We start from the raw sequence: 24,096 nt of genomic DNA on the forward strand, positions 1-24,096 counted from the left end.
TCACACCCAATTAGTTACACAAATTAGGAATGCCAACAACAGGGGAAGGAAGAAGCAACACAGGACTCCGGATAACAATGAAAAAAGGTGAAAAGAAAAGTGAGTGTGGAGCTCAGCGCAACCCGCAGCCAGTACACTGAGTCAGCACTTGCCGCCAGGCGCTCTGCTGGGCTCCACACCCGAGTGACCGTTTCCTCTTCACACCGGCTGTGTGAGGTGGGCCGAGTATCATCCATCTTAGGGGACAGGAAACTGAGGCACAGATTACTTAGGATGCTTAAGGGCATGTGGCTTTCTCAACAGCAGACAAAGCCAAACCCCGGGTCCCAGCAGGCCGGCTCCAGAGAGAGGGCTCTTCACCACAATTTGCCAAATTGGATCTAAAGCCCGAGTGGGACGCCAATCCAGTGGACTGTGCCCAGAGGCAGAAGCAAACAAAAACCTGAAAAGAGGGAACTAGAATACTAACTACCACAGCACATCACACAGGTAAGTGTTGTTGTGTGAACACGTACACACATACCCAGTAACAGAGCTGGGTACCAGGCCGTAATGGGAAAGTTTCCTACTGTGTCATAACCAACAAAGTTTGTAAAATGCCGCACCCTGGACGTGCCGCCTGTAACACGTTTCTGTCTCATTCCTGGTCAACAGGGACGATGCCAACTGCATCCCCTCCCCCTCTGTGCCTCTGGTTTCCTCCTGGACCTCTCTGTCCAGCTCTCACTCTTTCTTTGGTCTGGACAGAGTTTTCTGGAATAAGGTTATTATGAATACTAAGCTGTGCTCCCAGAAATGAAGTCTGGCCACACAAATTTGCTGCTTATTTGGGGCAATAGGAGCACAGGAACATTTCCTGGTATGACAGGAAAGTCACAGTGATAATGTCCTGTATGATGCATCTCTCAGGTACAGATTTTCAACAGATACTCTACATGGCAGCAGAGAGAAGAGTCTGGTGACAGAAGCATTCGCACGGCAGGAAATCAGATTTACACAGCTCACAGCTCCTGCTCCTCTCAGAAAAGGCTTGCACATGTTCAATTAAAAAGACAAAAGATGACCATGTGATCCGGCATTCCCACTTCTGGGTATACATCCAAAAGAACTCAAAATAAGATCTTGACGAGATAGCTGCACCCCCACGTTCGTAGCAGCACTATTCACAAGAGCCAAGAGCTGGAAGCAAGCCTGTGTCCCTTAATGGATAAGGAAAATGAGGTATATAATATACACACAGTGGAATATTATGCAGCCTTTAAAAAAGAGTGTCATATGCATGAAGGAATCTTGAGGACATAATGGTAAACAAAACAAAGCAGTCACAAAAGGACAAATACTGCATGATTCCATACATATGAAGTACCTAAAACAGTCAAAATCATAGAAAAAGAAAGGAGAAAGGTGTTTACCAAAGGCTGGGGGAGAGGGATGGGAATTAGGTTTGAAAGAGCACAGAGTCTTAGTGTCGCAAGATGAAAAAGTTCTCGAGATCTGTTGCACAACAACATGAATATATTCAACACTACCAAACTGTACGTACACTTAAACTTCCACCTCACCTATGTGTCAAAACCTCCTTCCCTCTGAATATCAGAGCTGAAACAAAACGGAAAAAGAAAAAGAACACTTAAATGATTATACACTGATTTCATCTCGAAAGCTGTTCTCTCCTGGGTAAATCATTTCTAAACTATGGCAATATAAAAATTATGGGCAATTTAACTCGTTCCTTTTCTACTCATTCCCCCTTAGCCCCACTCTAAAAAATCCATATTGGAGTCTGAGATTATCGGGGCGGTTAGGAAGGTTTAGAAATTAGTGCAATATGAAATCTGAAGATATTTCTGTCTCCCATGTGACTTTATTCTTCCAAAGACAATATATTTTAGTTATCTTCTTCCACCTACTTACTTATGCATGGAAAAATACAGTCTCCACTTAAGTCAATGAGAAAAGGATCATAAAATACCATCAAGCTTTTATATGCAGTTTTATATTTATTGCAAATCTTGTTGAATCATTTTCAGAAAAACTATGAAAATGTTTCTAGCTACTTTAGGGGTTCAAGAAAAAAACAAAATACCTGCATTAAACAAAATTATGTTTAAATGAATTATATATTGTACTCTAAACAGCACAGATGCTTTCCCATGTTGGTGCAGAATGACACTGGGGGACCCGCACTTACTAGTGACTGCGCACTGTCCCCTGGGAAGGCTTAGCAAAGACAGGGAGGCACAGTAAGTGCCACCGGAATGTCACTGGAAACTAAACTCGGAAGACCTCAGGATGACTCACCCACGTACAAACTCATAACCATTCCATTCTGGGAAACAAGTATATTTGATCAAACTATTTCCGCATTAGATTCCTAGAACAATAAGCTCAGTATTTCACAGTAAATTTCCAAAGCAGTAAACCTACAATAAAATATCGTGTTCTGAAAGCGCAATAAGATAAATGACCACATGTTTAAAATGTTGTCTTTTGAAAAGGTCACTGGTATTTTAATAGTGTGATGCTGATCACATTATTAAAAAGAGAAGGTGACTTTTACTGCTCTATTTGTCTGGCTCTTTAAAAAAATCAACCTGCTTTGACGGTGAGGGCCCGCCTTCAGCCTCACTGAAGAGGACCCTGTCACCATCTACCCTGAGTCACCCACCAGCACTTAGGTGTCTGGATAACGTCTTTGTAATGATATTCCTGTTAGTACCTCAAGTAGAGGAACCTAAAATGAAAAACTTAACCTTAGTGACCTGGGCATGATATTCGGAATGAAGGGAAGAATATGGAGTATTCATTAGTGTCTTCTTTTTTCCCCTCACCAATTTACAACTCTCCCAGAGCAGTGCCATCTGACAGAAATACGTTAGTCACATATGGGAATTTTAAATTCTATAGCAGTGACATTAAGTAGAAAGAAACCTGTTGGGCAAAGGATTTGAATAGACAGTTCTCCAAAGAAGACATTCGAATGGCCCCCAAGTAAATGAAAGATGCTCAACAATTTAGTCATTAGAGAACTCAAAACAAAATGAGAAGATGCCACTTCACACACTCCAGGACGGCTACAAGTGGAAAAAAAAGGGGGTGGGACGGGGACTAAGGATTGACAAGGACGCGGGGCAACTGGACCCCTTACACACAGCTAATGACAACACAAAACGGTGCAGCTGCTGTGAAAAAGTTTGGTGGTTCCTTAAAAAGTTAAACAAAGTGATCATATGACCCAATAATTCCACTCCTAGGTATATACCCAAAACACACATCCACACAAAAGCTTGTCCGCAAAGGTACATAGAAGAACTATTCACAATAGCCAAAAAGTAGAAACAACTCAAATGTCCATCAAGTGATGAATGGATAAACAAAAAGGGGTGTACCATACATACAGTGCAATATTATCCAGCCATTAACAGGAAGGAAGCACTGACAAACGGTATAGCATGGATGAACCCTGAAAGCACTATGCTAAGTGAATGAAGCAAGTCACAAAAAGTTATAAAATGTGTGATTATGTTGATATGATACGCCCAGAACAGGCAAATTGATACAAAGTAAATTAGTAGTTGCCAGGGGCTGGAAGGAGAGACTGTCAGATGGGGACTGTCAGATTTCTTTTTGGGGTGATGAAAATGTTCTGAAATTAGTGGTGATGGTTGCACAACATCATGAATATACCAAACACCACTGAATGATACACTTTAAAATGGTTAAAATGGTGAGCTTTAAGTTATGTGAAAATAGAAACAAGTGAAATCAAATCCTAAGATTTTATCTAATCGAATATATCCAAAACATCATGTCAAGATGCAATCAACATAAAACAGAATTAATGAGCTATTTTACTTTTTTATTCATACTAAGCCTTGGAAATCTAGCGTATTTCACAGGAGCAGCACATGTCAGTTGGGACATTTTCAGTGCTCCACTGCCACTTGCCAGCAGGGACAGAAAAGAGGGCACACAGATCCCAGTTGCAGAGAAATGCCGGAGAGTCAGTTATTTATGGCATCCCACTAAGATTACACATACACTGGCATCCATTCATACCAACAACAAAGCAGGTACTGCCACCCAAACACTTCATGTCCACGACCCCCAGGGGCCACATCCTGGCTCACCGAACACATGTTCTCAGAGAAACCACCGCACAAAGCGGTGGGGCAACTACTGCAGTCCACAAAACCCTCCAGCGGACATAAGTCACTTTGTGATTTAAAATACACAGACCCAGAAATGTGAACACTGACTGATTATTTGATATTAAGGGTTTACTGGAGTTTGGGGTATTTGATAATGGTACCGCAGTTAAGAAAAGAAGATCCCACCTCTTAGAGCTATATACTGAAATATTTATGATGGAAAAAGTACGCGTTATAATCACAGAAGCCTGACATTGGATACATAAGGGTCCATTAGATCATTCTGTCTACGTTTTAATGTTTAAAAATTTCCACAACTAGTCTTCATACACAGGCATACACACATAATCTTGTCATGCTGCTAATAATTAAAACTGAAAAGCAAAGCTAAGAATGAATTTCCTTTTTAATCTTAACTTCAAGGCTGGTTTTAGAGGGGGAAAAGGTCGGTTAAAAGATACTGAGATAAACTTCTGTTTTCTGAAAGAAATTTTGGTCATGTTCAAGACCTTTTAGAGGTACAGATCTCTCCAGTGTTTTATCCCTACTTGTAATTTCACTCCTAAAATTAAGCAGTTTTGTTATCACAGTATATACAGCTCATCAACAATGTGTCAACTATAATAAAGGGCTTTTGAGGCTCATTAATGCTAAAATGGAGGAGCAAGGAAAAGAGAAATGAGCAGGGAGAGAAAGAGAGAGAAGAGGGAGAGGGAGAGGGAGAGGGAGAGGGAGAGGGAGAGGGAGAGGGAGAGGGAGAGGGAGAGGGAGAGGGAGAGAAAGGGAGGGAGGGAGGGAGAGAGAAGGCTGGGAGTGGATTTTCTTGAAGAAAATGAGAAGACTTGAAAGGGAGGAGGGAGGAGAGGCAGAGACTGTGGGTTCTGGTTTGGGGTCTGTACTTTGGCCACATCACTTAACTTCTCCTGGCCTCAGTTTCTCCAACTGGAACCACAATGGTTGGCCTGCAGTGTTTTAATAGGGACACACTATGGGCATTTCAGGTGGGACAATTCTTCACTTACCATATGGTTCCCCACATGGCAGCATATTTACAACCCTGCTTCCTTCATTCCCTCTAAATGTCCGTAGCACCCTCGTCCATGAAATGTGTATCATCAAGATAAAAAAAAAGCCCCACTCCTACATTTCCAAATGGCCCCCGTGTGGAGGCTGGAGGTTTAGTTAGGCAATCGCTGTCTACATAAAAGACATGACAGCAGAGCCAGGGGGAGGTCCAGGCTCTGACTCCGCCCGCCTGGCCCCCAGCCTCTCCACCATGTGCTCGTTGGATTGAAAACCACTGATCTTGACGACCACACGCATCTCTTCAATCCCCCAAATGCCTGAGATCCTGAGCCCCCAGGAAGCAAGCACAGCAAGAGGAAGCCAGTTCCCTGTGAGCAGGGCTGGGAGAACCTTGTGACACAGGGAGACACACATTCAACCACAGCTCACACGAGTGGACCAGGGAGGCAGGGCCACTGAACTGCACCGCTGTCCAAGGAGCCACGTGAAGAATTCCAGACCTGAGCCAGCCTGCACAGCATGTGCATGTGTCCAGCGAGAGCCAAGGCCAGAAGGTGCCAAGTGAACAGTCGACACCACTGCCCTCTGGCTCACTGGTTGGTAGGGAGGTGGCCAGACAGGGCCCTCGATAAAAGGCGACAGGGGCAAGGGAGAGGTGTGCACGGTGCAGGTGACACCTAGAATCTCACAGCTCTGGTGGCAGCAGAAAGAGGCTGAGTCCCAACCACAGAGGAGGTGCTAAGAGAGAGAAAGACAAGGCCTAAGGGCTAAAATCAAGACCTACTCTGGGGGTTAAAGAAATCCAGGACACAAAAAAAAAGAAATCCAGGACACTAGTAAGACTAAGAACTTGCAATTTGCATCATTCCAGGTCCAGTAAATGGTAGGGGCAGAATAGAATGGGTGTGTGAGTGTGTGTGCGTGTGTGTGTGCGTGTGTGTGTGTGTGTATGTGTAGAGAGAGAGTATGAATTAACGTAAGAAGGTGTATTAAAGACATTATGCTAAGTGAAATAAGCCGGATACCAAAGGACAAATATTGTACAATTTCACTCATATGAGGTACTTAAAATGGTCAAATTCAGAGACACAGAAAGTAGAACGGGTTGCCAGGACCTGGAGGAGGGAGGAACGGGGAGTTATTGCTCAATGGGGACAGAATTTCAGATGAGGAAGATGAAAAGCTCTAGAGGTGGATGGTGGTGACTGACGGTTGGACAACGTGAAAGTACTCAATGCCACCAAACTGTACATGTAAAAATAGTTAAAATGATCATAATTATGTTTTCCCCACAATTAAAAAATACCCAAAAAATCCCACAAAGAATGTGTGGGTGGGTGAGTTAGTGAATTAATGTGTGAGGGCACATGTGTATATGTGTGAGTGGGAGTGAGTGTGACGTGGTGTGAGCACATGTGTGACAATATGAACAGGAGATGAGTGTGTGTGAGCGAGTGCTCAGGAGACAGAGTGAGCAGTAGGGTCCTGGTCAGAGGGTCCACGGTGCCTAACGGGCTGGTGCCATAGGATGGGCAGGAAGGTGGGTCTGGGCTATGGCTGCAGGAGACCGGGCTCAAGCCATGGAGTTTCAGTGGAAGGTCGAGGCGGAGATGAAGCATAACTACACGGAGCTCAGGAAAGAAAGCACCACCACCTAGCCAGGAAAACACACAGGCACGGTTGCTCTCCGCATCTCAAATCCCTCCGGCCAGAAGGTCCCTGTGTTGTCACGCAGAATGGAACACATCTTCCCACAGCAGCGGCTGGGAAAGCACTACCTGCAACTCACGGGGAGGGCCAGGACTGACCCTGGTAATACCGGGCGGGGCACTGGGGCCCCACCGCTCTGCAGAATAAGGTTTCCATCAAGGGGACACCACCCGGCCCATGGGGAGGAAGCCTTGGACCAAGACTGTTGCACAGCCATCCCCAGTGTCCCCAGGAAGGGCCACAATGCTCACGAGAGGGAGAATGGTGTGGGGGGGTAAGACGGGGGAGTGGGGAGAGGAAGGAAGAATGGAGGGAGAGGGCAAGAGGAGAGGACCGTGGGAGGAAGGAGGTGTGGAAACAAACTGAGGAGACTGCTCTTGATTTTGAGAACCCACCACAACTGCCTCCCAGGTGGCATCTACCCACGTGCCTTTAACCCACAAGGACCTGGGTCAAGAGAACTCCCAGGAGGACACCAATAGAACAGGCAATGGGACCCCCAGAAGGTTCTTTGTTGCTTCTCCAGCACCTGGCTCTAAGGCAGAAAGAGGGCCCCCCCTTCTCAGTCCACAGACCCTGGATCTTTTTATCATCAGCTGCCTGCTGCCAGGGAACTCGGGTCCCCTCCCCCTGGGGCAGTCCCCTCCTCAGTGTCACCCCTATCCCTCAGCTCTTCCTGGTTCCATTCCTGACACTTCCCCAGAAAGACTGTAACTGGAAACACTGCCAAGCCAGAAAAGCACAGCATACAGGGGCTTGACTGGGGGTTGGGCACTTGAAAATCTTCATGTTTTTTAGAGGAAGAAAAACACTCATGGCTGCACAGACAGCATCGGCGATCCAGAACATTCCCTAGCTGTTCTTTAACCAGCCAGAAAATGCCACCATCCACAGTCCAAGGCTGGTGCTGAGAGTGGCAGATTCAAATCTCATCAATCCCACCCCACTGACACAGACGCCCAGGGTAAGCACCTCCAGTGGCTTTAGTTCTTTCCTTTCCAAATGGAAATCCAAATAATCTCCACCCTCACCTGTGTAAAGGTCAAATCTTGACTTCCTGCAAGGAGGAGTACAACGACACTTGGGGACTAAAGAGAAAATGAAAACTGAACTAAGTATGTGGGTTACAGGGCCACAGCCAGTGCCCCTAGCAGATCCTACACGTTGTTCTTCAACAGGAGTCCTCAGACCCACGCACTACCAATGCCAAAGAGAAAATAAAAGACAGTCAGGTCAAATTTCCCCTCTGTATTTCACATCAAACCTGCCCAGCGGTGCCGGATGAAACGGGAACAGAGGGGCAAGGAATTCTGAGTGAGGAGAGAACAAGCCTAGGAGCACAGCCTAGGAATCCCTTACGCCTTCGAGAGCAACGACACATGGAAAGGCTTCCTGGTAAGGAAGAAGCGAGTCCACGAGTGCGTGAGTATCTCTGCAGGGTTTGTTCCCATCCCCGCAGAACAAGAAAGAATGCACAGAACACACAGCCACGTCTGCTCAACCTCCATGATCACTGGCCATTCTCACTATAAGGTAATACCCTCCACCTTAGAATCAATACAAGGTACATCATACAATCAAATTGTCTTGAATCAAGTAAGCTCTCCCCAAGTTTCCTTCTGAGGTCCAGCGCAGCCCCCAACAGACCCCAGGTCCCTTCCCCTGAGGGGGGGAGTGGGGGATGCACAGGGCGGGGATGGAGAACGCGGTGGGGAGAGCGCAGAAAGGGCATCTGCATGAACAGCCCCTGTCTTGCCATTGCTCCTAACACTTTTTTTTTTCAAATGTGGGAGGTAAATTACTCGAGTTTCATTACAAAGCTCTTTGAAGGCTACATCCAATCGGTAAACTAGAGAAGGTACAATCCCTCACTTCTCCACCACCGGCCTGTTACTCAGGCCTGTTGATTCCTCCTGCTGGCTGTTTCTTGAACCTGCTCACTTTGCAGAATTCATTCATGTTTTGCTTCAAATATTTAAAGAGCTGCCTAAGTGGTCTGCTTCCTCTCTGCCTGCTCCCCAGGGACCAGGGTCTGCCTTTTAAACCCCCAGATCTGATGACCTTGAACCCTGTGATGGTTCCCCTATCTTCCAACTCAAGTCCAAACTCCTTAAGTGGCTTAAAAGGCTCAATGCCAAAGGGTCCCTGCATTCCTCTGTACTTGGATGCCCAACTCCACGCTCACACCAGCCACCAGATGCTGTTACCACCTCCCGACACCCTTGGAGAGACACATTCTCCTGGCACTTCCAGGTGAGACACCTGCGGACCCCTCTCCTGTGCCTCATGCTGCACCTGGACACCCCCTCCCTACAGGCCGGATTGGGGACGCAGATCGGCTCCTCCATGTCTCTGGCACACAACTGTTACTGCGCCTTCTTGAAAAGGTATAAATGCGGAAGGACAATTTCCAGACGTGTTCCCAGTGGGACTTAGATCCAATCAGATGCATTCACTTGGGACTGGCGTGCTGAGCGGGGTTAGGGCTGGAGGAACAGAATGGAGCAAGGAGTGCCCGGCTCTGCTCTAAGGCTGCAGAGGCAGCCTCCGTCCCGCCTCTGGGGCCAGCCCTGACATGACGAGCCACCCCTGCGTGACTGCCCCCAGACCCTCCCACCATTCTGTCAGCACCTACTGCCCCATGCAAACCTTTTCTGCTTAAAACAGCTAGAGTGAGTTCTCCATGGCTGACCCCGACAGACCCATTTACTCGTGGTTTCCAGCACTCCACGGGAAATCCACGGACAGCAGGCACAGCCTAGTCCACAACTGGGCACAAGCCCAGCACCTGTGCATACTAAACAGATGGACAGAACTGAACACGGAAAATTAATGAGAATTAAAAACAGAAAAGCTATTCTAGAACCCTTGATTCTTCAACCAATCACAAGAATAAAAGGTGATAAAAATCAAAGATACAGTTATCTTCACAAGTCCACTCTGGCCAAGAAAACCTCCCCTCCAGAAAAAAATCATGTTCTCAGATGCACAGAAACAGCTGGCCCAGAGAGAAGCCACCCAATGTGGGCGCAGGTTCCACAGGTGAGTGACAAAGGTGAGCAGAGGCAAGGTGAACGGGTGGCCTGTCCTCCCCCACCTTTCCAGCTGCCTCTACCTATAAGCTTTTCTCTTTCTGGAAACAAAACAGTTGACAAGTCACCAACATCCCCTCTTCCATTGTTCCAGTCGGCAATTTTTCTTTTTTAGGTCAGGTGCTTCCCTTCAGGAATGATACAGGAACTGTATTTCCATTACAAATGAATTGTTAAACAATTTTCTTTACTGCATTATTAATTTACCCATTTAACAACAAATGAAAAGTCTAAATGTCAACATCAGATAAATGCAAGAAACCAGCCTAGCGAGAAAGTCACTAACACAAACATGGTAAATGAAGCTATGTCTGACTCTAAGTTGTGTTGTGGCAAGCAAAAATGAACACATGGCAGAAAGTTTGACATTCCCTGGACGAAGTGCTACTAAGTAAGTCAGGGTCTTGATTCTTCCCCTGAGCATTTCACATGTCAGGTAATCTGTCCCTCTCATGTGTGGCTATGGAGCAGCCACCACCCAGGAGAGTCCCCAAGAACTTGGTAAGTCTTCAGACCCAAAAATACGGATCAGCCTTCTGACAACAAAATAAAACAATGAATTAAACCACTCTGTGCCATCCTTAGGAGATAACGCACACCTTTCCAAGTGAACCTCTATTAGCTATTGCCAAAAACTAACTAAAACCTGAGGGTCTCTTTCTACTTAGGTGCCTTAAAACCCTGTTTTATATATACAAACATATATACCTAAAAAGAAAACAGTATTTCACTGGTGGTTGTCTGAAGCTTATTTATACTCACACAAATGTGGTTTCAAAATGCGACCTCCAGTTCTTTGACTCTGTTCCCAAAGATGGAGTGTTAATTCCCTCGCCTGCAATTGGGGCTGGACTCCCTTCTAACTACTGCAGAGGAAGTGACCCTGACTACAATAAAAGGTGTCATGGGTGGTACCCTAAAATTCATGTCCACCCGGAACCTGTAAGTGAACCTATGCAAAACCTATTTAGAAACAGGGTCTATGCAGACATAATTCAGTTAAAGTGAAGTCACAAGGGCAGGTGCTAAAACAACATGACTAACGTGAAGCGGCCAAAGTGCAGAGACGCAGAGGGACGACGGCCCTGTGAGGACGGGGGCAGAACTGGAGTGATACATCAGCTGGTCAAGGCATGTCAAAGACTGCCAGCAAACAGTAGAAGCGACAAGAGGCAGGGAAGAGTCCTCTTTGAGGTCCTGCTGACGCCGACTTTGCACTTCCAAGCCTCCAGACTATGCAGGAATCGCTTTTTGTTGCTTTAAGCCACCCAGTTTATGGTCATTTGTTATGGCAGTCCTGGGAAACTCATACTACCGTGTTTTCCCGAAAATAAGACCTAGCCGGACCATCAGCTCTAATGCGTCTTTTGGAGCAAAAATTAATATAAAACCTGGTCTTATTTTACTATAAGACTGGGTATAATATAACATAATATAATACTAAGTCTTATATAATATTATATAAGACCAGGTCTTATATTAATTTTTGCTCCAAAAGATGCATTAGAGCTGATGGTCTGGCTAGGTCTTATTTTTCTGGGAAACCCGGTACTAAAAATGAAAATATGCCTCACGTTCATTGCCGCATTATTTACAATAACCAAGACATGAAAACAACCTAAGTGTCCACTGACAGATGAATAAAGAAAATGTGGTGTATGTGTGTGTGCGTATACATACACACCCCCACACAGACAAAATGAAATATTATTCTGCCATAAAAAAGGCAATCTAGCCATTTGCGACAGCACAGATGGACCTAGAGGGTATTATGTAAGTGAGGCAATTTAGACAAAGAAAGAAAAACACCCTATGATATCACTTATATGTGGAAACTTAAAAAAACAAAACAAAACCAAGCTCAAAGACACAAAGAACACACAGGTGTTTGTCAGAGGCAGGGAGTGGGGGGATGGTAGGCGAAATGGGTGAAGGGGAACAAAAGGTACAAACTTCCAGTTATAAAGTAAATAAGTTCTGCCGAATTTAATGTACAACATAATGCCTATAGTTAATAATATTGTATCACATATTTGAAAGTTGCTAAGAGAGCAGATCTTAAAATTTCTCATCATAAGAAAATTCTGAACCTATGTGTGGTGATGGATATTAACTAGATTTACTGTGGTGATCATTTTGCAAAATACACAAATATTGAATCATTACGTTGCATACTTGAAACTAATATGTCAATCATATTTCAATTTTTAAAAAACATGTATAACTTATGATTCAGCAATTCAGCATTTCTATTTATCCCTATGTCTTCCAAACTTTTAACCATGACACAAAGTGACAAATTTTCTCTTATAATTCAGTACATACAGACATTCACACATACATATTTTTAATAGAAGCTGACATAATGGTTTCACACAACAATACTAAACATGGACAATAACATGCACAATAGTTTTAATGTGGGTCATAGCCCAATAAATTCACAGCTCACTAATGAGTCTCATCAGACTCCTCCTTCCTAACCAGGCAGAGGCCAGGGTTCCAGAAGCATCTCCTGCACATCCTGCAAATCCTGGGTGGAATCTCTGCAAACTCTATTGCTTGAGAATAAATTTCCTCCCAAAAATATGCTTTTAGGGGTTCAGTCTGTGTATGCTCTCTGAGAAATGTCTAGTTCTTATTCTATTCAGTTAAAGCAGATTTCAGGGGCACAAATAGAGCCACCCACATGTGAGAAAAGTATACAGCAAGTAGGAAGCATTTTACTGTAACAGCATTAAAATTGGAATAATTCCCAGGGATGAAATATACGTTTGTGAATATGGGAAAGTACTCTGCAAATGAAAAAAAATGTATTTCTCACATTTTAAACAAGGTACGTAAGAAAAGTCTGAGGCCCTACCTAGAAATGGTTCCTTTTCTGGTGAAGTGCTTGCCACTAGTTCATACTGAAGCCAAGTCTATCTTCAAGATAATGGATCTCAGAATACGACCTCCTCCCAATAAATCAAGTATTTCGGAGAGAAAAGTACATGGAAAAGCCAAACCCGTCTAGGTAATAAATGGTCACGAGTCTGACGCACTTCAGAAAAGAAGATATTCGTACCTCACACCTTTACACAATTTAATAAATAAGAAAGTACAGTCATCCATTCCTAAGGAAAACAGAAAACGAAAGCCATATAAAGCTTAGATACGTTAACAGGAAGCCCCTTTTTAATCTGTGTTGATCTGATTGTATTTTTTTAACGTAAAATCCAGGACTCTTGAGTCTACTTTCATTGTTAGTACTTATTTCGAGGTCTGCAACTCTTCCAATCCATGAGCACAAATGTTATTCCTCTTTGAGACACAAGCATCCAGCATAGGCCTGGCACACAGTAGGGACTTAATACGTGTTTACAGAAAGTTCTTTTGCATTTCTCCCATTTATCACCATTGCAAAAAGTTTTACAACGAGCCCACCCACGGACTAATGGGCAGATGCAGGGGAGATACCCAAAGCTTGACCAAGAGGCCAATTCCATATAATTACATAAATATAGACACAGCCGTTTATCCTCCCATCAAGAAGAACCTGACAGCACATAAACTGGTATTTAGAACAGATTGAAAGGAAAACAAAACAAGTCTTGCCTTTTCATCCTGGTGTAGCTTGTTGACACTCTCCATCTGAAAGTTGTGGCTGGACTGGATTTTGTCGAGCTGTTCCCGTTGCTTCTCCAGCTCTCCCTGAAACTCATTCTTTTTCAGCTCCACGGCACCTCTCTCGGCGGCCGCCCTGCGGACCCTGCCTTCCAGCTCCATGATTCGAGTCTACAAGGACACCACAGTGCAAGGGCAAAGGTCAATCCACCCGTAAAGACCAGACCACCTGAGCTCTCTCAAAAAAGACAACACTGGAGCCCAAAGTCAGCAGCAAGCCTTACACATAGTGTACCGTGTCTCCCCGAAAATGAGACCTAGCAGACCATCAGCTCTAATGCGCCTTCTGGAGCAAAAATTAATAAGACCCGGTATCACAGTAAAATAAGACCGGGTCTTATACAATGTAACGTAATGTAATATAATATAATACTGGGTCTTATATTAATTTTTGCTCCAAAAGACATATTAAAGCTGATTGTCCAGCTAGGTCTTATTTTCAGGGAAACACAGCATTCCCAAGGCGCAAACTTTTAAGTCAACTGTGTAGACACTACAGGTTTTTCTAGAGAAACGGTGCTAGAAGTGAGGAATTCACTTCTCTGAGCTTCTGTGTCTCCACTGCATGTCTCCATGGAAACACCACCACACCCCTCACAGGAATTTTGTGAGGTTTAAATAAGTACATAAAATGCCTCATGCTTTACCTGGTGGGAGCTGGTACTCAAATATTTAGTTCCTTTTCCCCACTGACAGAGCACTTAATCACTCTTTATCAGACAAAATTTCTAAAAACAGATTCAGTTCTCCAATACTGGGCAACAAGACCACATCTGCCCAGAGAACACAGCTCTGGTGGAAGCTGAGACAAAGGCACTACAACCCTGGGTAGGTAAACATGGAAGGAGGAAAAACACTCAAGTGGGATGAAGTTCCATGGCTAAGAGCCCAAGCTCTGCCATCACAGACTGGGTTGGAATCCCAGCTCCCCCAGTACTTTACCTCTCGGTGCCTCAGTTTGCCCACCTATGAGATGGGGAAAATAAAGTCCCCACCTTGTAGAGTTTGTGTACAAAACATGATGATGTATGTAGTGTACTGTTAAAGAAAAATTATTCTGATGCTTGTTAAAACGGTAAGGAAAACTTTATTCAAGACTATCACAACTTGGGTCATGACTACGGCAGGAGGGGATCTCCGTGCTTCACTCTGAATACAGCAAAGACAGCAGAGGATTTCTACAGGCAACGAGCAGACTGAGGTGGTGAATGGGTGGAAAAGTATTAAGAGGAGACATCGAGGGAGGGGGACTTTTGCTTATCTGGGCTAACAGGATTCCTGCTAACGGCAGGCCGAGGGCTTAGACATCAAGAATGAGAACGAGGAGCTTGATCAGATGTCAGGGGCGGGGGGATGACTTAGCAGGATTCTCTGCTAAGCCTGGGCCGTGCAGGCCAAAACCAGGATGAGAGGGAGGGGCCAAGATGGAGGCCTCGTTGAAAAGAGGAGCCCAGCTGAAGTTTGGTCAAGGAGACTGTTTATCATTCCTCAGCTCTGCCTTACCCAGCATGGGCCACAATAAACAGGAAAGCTAAAATAATCATCACCATCAAATGAGGGTGATGCAGACTGGTCCCCCCAAAACCCCATTTCTCACCCCCATTATCCCACTGCACTTCCAACCCCACCCTTTGATACCGAGTGTGGCCGGGAGGACAGGAATGGGTTGTGGTCAGTGCACACTTCGCAAGCTGTCTTCCCAGGACAAGCCCAAACGGCTCAACTAAAAGTTGTTACTGCATGAAAAAAGCAGAGGCGTGTTCTGACAGCAATCCTAAGAAGTCACAAGGGGGTCCTCTCCCATGCAAGAGCAGAGCTGGTGTGGAGTCAGGCCCCAGGCTGGGTGGGGCACATGCTGAGCCCGAACTCACGTTTCAGCGAGTGCCCACCACCGAGCACAATGCCTCAGGTGGCGATAAACAAGCCCTCGCACCCCACCACTCAGCAATATTAAATACTCTGTGACGTGCAGACAAGCAAAACACCTGGAGATCCACGCTCCGGGAGCTCGCGATCCAGTAGTTGAAGCCCAAGACAATGACACAGGCCACCAGGGCGGCCAGCACAAGGGGCGGCGACTTCATGGTCCGACGCCCGTTTCCCAGTCCCATCATCTCAAAGGCCAGGCTGAGAATCTGCCAAATAAAAACAAACAGGAGCTCAGTACTAGTCCGCGTCCATTGTCCCAACCAACAGGAAGGCACCCTGCCCTGAAGCATGACTGGTGTCTCCTTGAAACACGACGAAGCTGGCGATGGAGAACAGGTCCCGTAGCCTATCCAGCACCCAGTGGTGTGTGTCCTAGGCACAGGGCTGGCTCCCTGTTGGCTTGGAGACCTAGGGCAAGTAATTTCTCTTTCACTTCCGTTTCCTCATCTGTAAAATGGGGATAATTATAGCACCTACTTCCCTAGTAGAGTTTGAAAATGAATCATCTCTATAAACAGCAAATATTTGGAGTTTCCACATCCAACTAGAAAGCATCCGCTTCTCATTATGCTCCAAAAAGGGCTTTTCGATTTGATTCCTAAGAGGGTTTGCCTTTTTTAAAACTCTTTGACAGAATTACTAATGACATCCGATTAAAGCGTGTTTTTTGTTGTTGTTGCTGTTGTTCTTTGTTGTTGTTGTTTTAAGGAGGGCGCAGCTCACAGTGGCCCATGCGTGGATCGAACCTGCCGCCACCTTGGTGTTCTCAGCACTACATTCTAACCAACTGAGCTAACCGGCCACCCCTGAAGCGTTTCTTGAGCAAAGCAGGAAAGCGTCCTGGAGTTCTGACAGCAATCCTAGGGAGTCACAGTGAATTTGCACTGTGTGTTAAGTCACAGGGACACACAGAAAAGAGGCTTCCACCTGGCTTCCCTCCTTTCTCTCCCGTCAGAGCCCTGATCTGTGCGACCACCGCTTGGGGAGCCGCACAGCACCTCCAAGTCACCAAAAAACTTTGAGAGCTGCAGAGAGCATGGAGCTTCTTAAAAGAAACACACGTACGCATACAGCTTACAAGAAAGGAGCCATCAATTTTGTTCATGGGCTTCAACTCAACATCAGGTCTGGCTGGATCCCAGCCTTAGTCACCAAAGAAGAGGAAAGTTGATTTTGCCGACAGGCTTTTGCTGAGCCAGGTAAAACAGGACCTTATCAGAGAGAGGGCAACGCAAACAATAAAGGCTATTTCTGAGGTTTTTATGCCAGGTTGGGCAGGCAATGGAGGAAGAGGGAAGAAGGGTGAATGGGGAGAGAGGTGGAGGGGGAGGAAATACCACCAGGGACTCACCTTTGCGGTAAAGCTCTTGTGAGTGAGAGCACAGGAAAGTTGAAAGCCAGCTCTCACCCTATGGTATTTCTACGTGTGTCACTGGGAGAGACAGTCTTTTTCTTAATACAGGTGCACCTCGTTTTACTGTTCTTAAGTTTACCGAGGTCCACAGGTGTAGTGTTTTTAATAAATGGAAGGCAAGGCCCTCCACCAGCAAAAACATCATGACTCGCTTTCTTGTAAGTGGTGGCCTGGAACTGAACCCGCAAAATCTCTGAAGTACGCCTGCACCAAGATGTGGACCCCACTCCTCCACTTCTAATTCAACGGACTGAGAGCAGGGCCCAGGTATAGGTGTTTTTAATCTCCCAGGAGATTCTATAATAATATGCAGCCACTCTTCTTGGTGTCAATCTTGATGCACTTACAAGCATCAATATATATTTTTTAATCCAAACAAGATTATTCACACTGTTCTACACATGTTGTGAATCATTTAGTAATACACCTTGTCACTTTACTCCTTTCATAAATTAAATTTCTAATAAATTTTTGATAGATCTTACCATGCTGGATTCCAAAGCATTTCCAGTAACTTACCCTCCCACAAGCTGTATGAGAATTATCTGTATTCTCACACAATAACACACAAACTTTTTAATGTCTGGCAATCTCATTAGTAATGATATTTAAAATATATTTCTTTAGTCATAAGCCTAAATGATCATCTTTTCATTCACTGGCCATATGTATGTTCATTTGGTGAAATACATTTTTACATTCTTTGCCCATTTTAAACTGGGGTGTTCATCTTATTGATTTGTAAGAGCTCTTTGTATATTAAACTGTTTGGTCTTTCATGGGTTATTTTTCTCAATTTTTCATTTGTCTTTTGACTTTCTGTGGGGACCGAGCCAGGAATGCAGTTTCCAGGCTCTCGGCCTCACGTGGAAAGGTGCTGGCTCAGGTAGTAAATGGCCATCAACTGTGACTGAATGGCCGTCAGCTGTAACCAGTGAGCCATTGGCCACTAATATAACTGCTGTGGCTATGCTAGCAGCAAATGGGGGGCTAGCAAGAAGATGGTGGCTGAGCCTGCAAGAGCGGATTGCAGTTGTGAGGTTGGCTGGCAGAGAGAGAAGTGACGGCAGGTTGCAGATAGTGTAGCTCCTGTTTCCCATGTCTCCAACCCAGCTGCCAGCGAGACTATAGTGGCATGACTCCCCTATCTATGGCTCCGTGGGTGTTCCTTTTTGGCCTCATCATGTCCTGCGCTCTTATGTGGGGAGCGAGACCAGAGACCCCGCATGCCACCAGGTGTGACACTTTCTCTAGGCAATTTTTCGCCCATAGTTTTTGGTTGTTGGTGGTGTTTTGAAAATAACCTCATCTTGTCAATCTTTTATTACTTCTGGATTTTGTTTAGACTTAGACATTTCCTACTCTAATTTTAGAAATACATTTACCCATATCTCCTCTCAACATATTTATGGTTTCATATGTATATTTAAATCGTTCATCCACCTGGAATTCCTTTTTAATGTAAGGAGAAAGGCAATACAAAGAATACGACCTTGGGGGTGATTCGTTAGCTCAGCTGGTTATAGCATGGTGCTAATAACACCAAGGCTGCTGGTTCGACCCCACATGGGCCACTGTGAGCTGCACCCTACTTTAAAAAAAAAAAAAGAATACGACCTTTTTTTTTTTTTGGTAATGGCTAGCCAGTTCCTTCAGCACCCTTACTGAATAATCTATTTTTATCTAGTGTCTTGAAAGGCTATTTTGGTCATATACTTAATTCCCTAACAATATACTTTAAGATGGGATCCCTGCATGAACTTTTTTTTTTCCAGCAGTTATAGGTCAGTGGGTGGGTGTACTATAAGTTTGAAAACAGAATATAAACTCAATTTTCACTTCAAGGAAAGTGTATAAATGATTGCTTAATATTCTCCTTCCTTTAGCCACTCAATCAAAACTTTACTGAGCAGCCGCCACGAGTCAGGTACTATGCGAGCACCAGGCAGCTTAGGGCAGAGTTTAGAGAACACTGAAAACCAACTGCCAGTGTCAGATTCTCGTTCCACCTTTTAGGAGCCAAAAGACCCCCTCCCCCGCGCCTCACTGTCCTTGGTTATTGAGGATTAAATGAGTTAAGATATTAGAAGCGCTTTAGAACCACATCTAGCACATAGTAATTGCTCGATAAACGTTGACTATTATTATTAGAGATGGAAAAGTGAATAACAAATTATTTCTAGATCCAGTCTATTCCTATTTTATAAGGAAAAGGTGATGAATGTTTTCCTTCCATGACCATCCTACTTTATAGGAACCAGCCATCTGCAATCCTCCTATTGAGCTTTCTGTCAATTGTAGCAGCCGTAACTGCCATCACCTGGGGCTGACTCACAGCTGTCGCTGCAGCAGTAGACGACCCAGACCAGGACCATACAATGAAAGAGAGGAAGCTGAACACGAATACAGTCTCAGGAGCCCCTCACTGTGACCCAGAACTCGGCTGCCCAGCTGTCCAGAGGGGACCGTTAGGAGAGCCCTGGGCTCCGGATGGACATAGGGCTGTCCAGGTAAGAAGGTGACCACGGGGAAGGACGTGCCAACGCTCAGTCTTCAGGTTTGCAAGGTGTTTCACCACTGACTTACGGGACTGTAGAAACCACTGCTGCTGAAAATAAAGGGATGGATACAGGTGACAAATGACAAAGACTGATGAAGAGTGTGGGCAGTAACTCAGAGCCACAGTTTACAGCTGGCAAATATTATACTATAAACACTCTCCTTTCCCCACCGTAGAATTTATGTGGACTTGAGGGGGTGATGGAAGTGGGTGGGAGATATACTATGTTTGATGTATTAATATTCACTATAAATTAGACTTCAGAATGTGTTTTCTCTCGTATTTGATGATAGGCATCTGACATGGTGAAAAATGATTAACCTAAATCAGCTAAACTCTATGAAACCCCTCATTTCCCTGCAATGAAAGTTCTGTGTTTCCTCATTAAAAGTGTCTTGGAAATTGGAAAAATTATGAAAAACTGCAGGTTATTTCCTGCTGGCTTAATTAATTTTAAGAATTTGACCTACTGGTTAAAATCGTTGACTTATAAGACAAAAATTTTTATAAGAGAGCAGAGACCTCTAATTACTTTTATTGAAAATAAAGAAACATATGAAAATGGGCAACCTGTCAAATGCATGAGTCCTTTGAACCTTCTAGTTAAAATACTTTTTCTTTCCATTTCCTTATTTTCACATTGGGGTTTTTAATCATATGGACAAAAACGCGTGTATATGAGCAATCAAATCAGATTAGCTTGTTGGACCAATGTCAACATCGAGAGACAATGCAGCTTCTCTAAGCAGTGGGGGAGCTGCACCTTTATTCCTTCTCAGGAAATGGCCTCACCTGGATCTTGGAGAGCCGAGGTGCAAAGCAGGAAATTCAGAAGTCACTACATGAGCAAACAGACCTGAGCAGCCCCAGCTCAGTGCCAGGAGCTGTGAGGTGCTTGGTCTCTGACATTTTTTATGAGGGGTTAGAAATATTCTACCCTTTTCCAAGAACATTTCCAAATGAGGTCAGCAAACCAAGATCCACAGGCGACGGTCAGCCTGTTTTGATATAGAAAAAAATGGGAAAAGAAAAGGAATCAGCTATAAAGACAGAGACCAGATGTGATGGGTTAGGCCCTCCATTTCTAATAGTGCTGAAATCAGAGAACCATAGTTAAATTTTCTAAATCACTCATTAGTATGTTATCATTTTGCCTCTTCTAAGAATTCACCAAGGTGTTACTTTTAAAAGGTGACAATTAGCCAATGAGTCATCTTGAAGTTCCAGCCCACTGAGCCTCAAAAGACTGCAGCCCTGGCCAATATCATGTAGAGTAAAAGAACCACTAAGCTGAGCCCAGGCAACCCACAGACTCATGAGCAATAATAAATGATGGTTTTAAGTTTGGAGGTGATTTGTTAGAGAGCCATAGATAATCAAAATACAAATTGTCAAGTGAAAAAGTTCCAAAATAGTAATTATCACATGATCCCATTTTTGTTCAAAAATTAAAAAAAACACACTCAATAAATGAACATACTTTTATATCCACAAAAAACATAGCAAATGTTTATGAGGAAGGATACATACAAGCTGTAGTAAGAGTACAATGTATAGAGGAGAGGAAGAGATGAAGTTTTCATTTTTTACTTTTGTCATGCAGGGACTCAGCTCCAGCTCCCTGCATAAGAACGCAGGACATGATGAGGCCAAAAAGGAACACCCACCGAGCCATAGGTAGGGCAGTCACACCACTATAGTCTCGCTGGCGGCTGGGTTGGAAATACAGGAAGCAGGATCCACTCGATCCGCCATCCACTTCTCTGCCAACCAACCAACAACCCCTTGCTAACTGCAATCTGCTCTTGCTAGCTCAGCCACGGCAGTTATATCAGTAGCCAACAGCTAACTGGTTACAGCTGATGACCAACTAGTTACATCTGATAACCCGGGCCAGAACCTTTCCACTTGAGGCTGAGAGCCTGGAAACTGCTCCCTGGGACTCTGTCCCCACAAATTTATAAAATCTTTTTCTCCTCAATGAGCATATTTTTAATACAGAAACCAAACAGTAACATAAAAAATTAAGAAGGAAGATGTATATTAATAACATTAGCAAGTTCTAAAACTGATTTCTAGCATTCCCAGATTAAATCACAGTATTTTACAGTTTTCCCTAAAACAAAATGATTATACCATATACATGCATCATGAAGTAGGAAAAAAACAAAACTGAACTCATTCAGACTCCAAGGCTCACTTCTGTGCTGGAACCCACCACTGAGGACTCCAAGGTGGCAAGAACGATCTGTCTTCAAGTGACACAAAGAAGACATGGTCCCCATCACCAGCCTTGGGCAGGTCATCGAGATGAGATGTAATGCAGGGTGAGAACGTGTTTCTAACCGGGTGGTGGGAAGTTACTCATCTCCCAAGCCCCTGGGCTCACCTATAAAGGGATAACCTTGGTGTCTGTCTCCTAATGCTGGAAAATTAAATGAGACCATTTACTTGTTACCAAGTAAAAGGGGCTGTCCTGATATTACTTGATTTTTTTTTGGTCTTAGTTTAATAAGGGAAGTATTAGTATACAGCCCTGAAGGGTTTTAAAGAAAAATAAGATCAAAATGTTGTGGAAAATCTGAGAAGGCGTTTTTTTTTTTTTCCCTGAAAGTGTAGGAAATTTCTGTGTGAATCAAAATAGACGCTCTGGGAATTTAGGAAGCACTTCTTAAACATCAAGCCAAGTCTCTCTTTTAATGTAATCTCATTAGTAACTTGAAGTCTAGAAAAGAAAACCACAATCTAAGAATGTTTTTCGGAGGCAGAGGAAATGCCACACACTCTTTCCTAAGGTGAGAGCAAAAGCATATAAAAATCATTCTTTCTACTTTTACAAATGTTTAGGAAAAAATTAACAAAGCTTTTGGGTTTTTTGTTGTTGTTGACAAATAAAAAAGTGCTTTTTTCTAATCCCAGTTATGGATGTTATTTCTCAACCGTTAGGTCACTGAAAAGAAATGAATCTTTTCCTGAGGCAACTCATTTTTTCTCAAGATAAACAAAATAATAACAATGGTACAACTGAATTAGAGCGCAGGGGCTCTCATCCCTCATCCCAGCCTCCTTCCCCTCCTCCCTTTTGGCCACGCCAAGCCTTTTTAGAAGGGGGGATGGCCTTCAGGGACCATGCTGCCTTCAAGCTCCGGTTGACTAAAGTGCCTGTCAAGGTACCCTGCTTCCCTGCTCATCACAGCCTGCTTGGTGCCACTCCACCCTTCCAACTTTGCCCTGCAGAGGCAGTTTCCCCAGGCTCTGCCGATCTACCGTGCGTGCTTCAGATGCCGAAACCCAGCCTGCACTTGCACAGGATTGTCAGTAAGGTCAACAGTGCCCTCCCTGCTGGGGAAGGTAGCCCCGTGGCCAACATGGTCAATAACCCTCACTGCTGTTTCTGCCCCAGCCCTTGAAAAGATATGTAAATGAAAAATCTTAGCATCCCCCGTCAATAACTGGACCTACGGCCAGCAGTTAGAAAGCAGATGGCATCCTTAGCTCCTAATAGCAGTCTCACTGCAATCTGATAGGAACACACACTGGTTCCTGTCATCCTTGGTCTTTCATTTTTGAGCAAAACCAATGAAAAAAACACCATAACCTCTCCATAGGAGAACAAAATACATCTTGGAGAGCTAACCTTTTTCTTTAAATATCCTAAGAATTCAATGTCTTTTTGACCACTGACATCTTAAAAATTGAGTTCTGGCCTAAAGATAGGGTTAGCTAGTTACTGGGTTCTATTTACAAATACGTAAAGTAAAATTCTTCCCAATAGCATAAGCTTATCTTAATCTTTTATGACACAAGAAGGAAGAGCTAGAATGCTCCAGGAGATCCAAGGATCTCCAAGAGATTCTATTGCTCCCAGGTCTCAAGCTCCAAAAAATTCATAAATACTACAAACTGCCTAAATTTGAGTCAATCTGATGGCCATAAGCCAAACACAGTGTCACTCTAGGGCTGTTAAACATTTCATCGGGCTGCTGGACATCTTAATAATCTGCCCCTAGTAATGTCCCTCGACATTTGCATAATTTCTGTCTGTAGGGCCATGGAAACCCCAACTAGACAAAGGAAATCTCAAAACGGTGAAAGCCACACGAAATGGGACATCTGAAAATGACTAGCATCATATCATTGCATTCTGAGTATAATAATGATTCTTAAATTCCGCTAAAAAGAACGTTCATCAAAATAAGTAATTTTCCTATTCTGTTTAACAACAACAAAAAAATCATTAAAAATATTAAACAGGTTGTGAAATATAAAGAGCATATAAACCCAGGAGACTATTTTTACAGCAGATCAAAAGTTTTATGGATCCGCCACACTGCCAAAGGTGGAGAACTACAGGAGGGGGCCTGGAGCATCCTTGAAATGGGCTCCACATGGGTTCCGGCGGCGCAGTCCAAGCACCCCGCGGCCAGCTCCAGGTCACCTGCCAGGACGCGACCGCTGCCAACGTGGGCACCCGCGACGGCCCGAGCGCGCCTCGGGGTGGAGGGAGGAAGAAGAGGTGAGGCGAGCGGCGCGGCCAGCCCTCCCTTC

General features: G+C 44.3%; 1 protein-coding gene across 1 annotated transcript in view; it reads right to left on the bottom strand.

Moving 5' to 3' along the window:
- GOLM1 (golgi membrane protein 1) overlaps window positions 1-24,096 on the bottom strand; it is a 41,309-nt gene that overhangs the window by 16,641 nt on the left and 572 nt on the right. The window contains exons 2-3 of the mRNA XM_033123365.1: window positions 15,631-15,780; window positions 13,577-13,756 (exon numbers count right to left, since the gene is read on the bottom strand). Coding sequence (XP_032979256.1) covers window positions 13,577-13,756; window positions 15,631-15,759 — 309 coding nt within the window. The 5' untranslated portion in view covers window positions 15,760-15,780. The remainder of the gene's footprint in view (window positions 1-13,576; window positions 13,757-15,630; window positions 15,781-24,096) is intronic.

Source organism: Rhinolophus ferrumequinum, chromosome 12 (assembly GCF_004115265.2).
Source record: "Rhinolophus ferrumequinum isolate MPI-CBG mRhiFer1 chromosome 12, mRhiFer1_v1.p, whole genome shotgun sequence".
In the NCBI taxonomy this organism is placed as follows: domain Eukaryota; kingdom Metazoa; phylum Chordata; class Mammalia; order Chiroptera; family Rhinolophidae; genus Rhinolophus; species Rhinolophus ferrumequinum.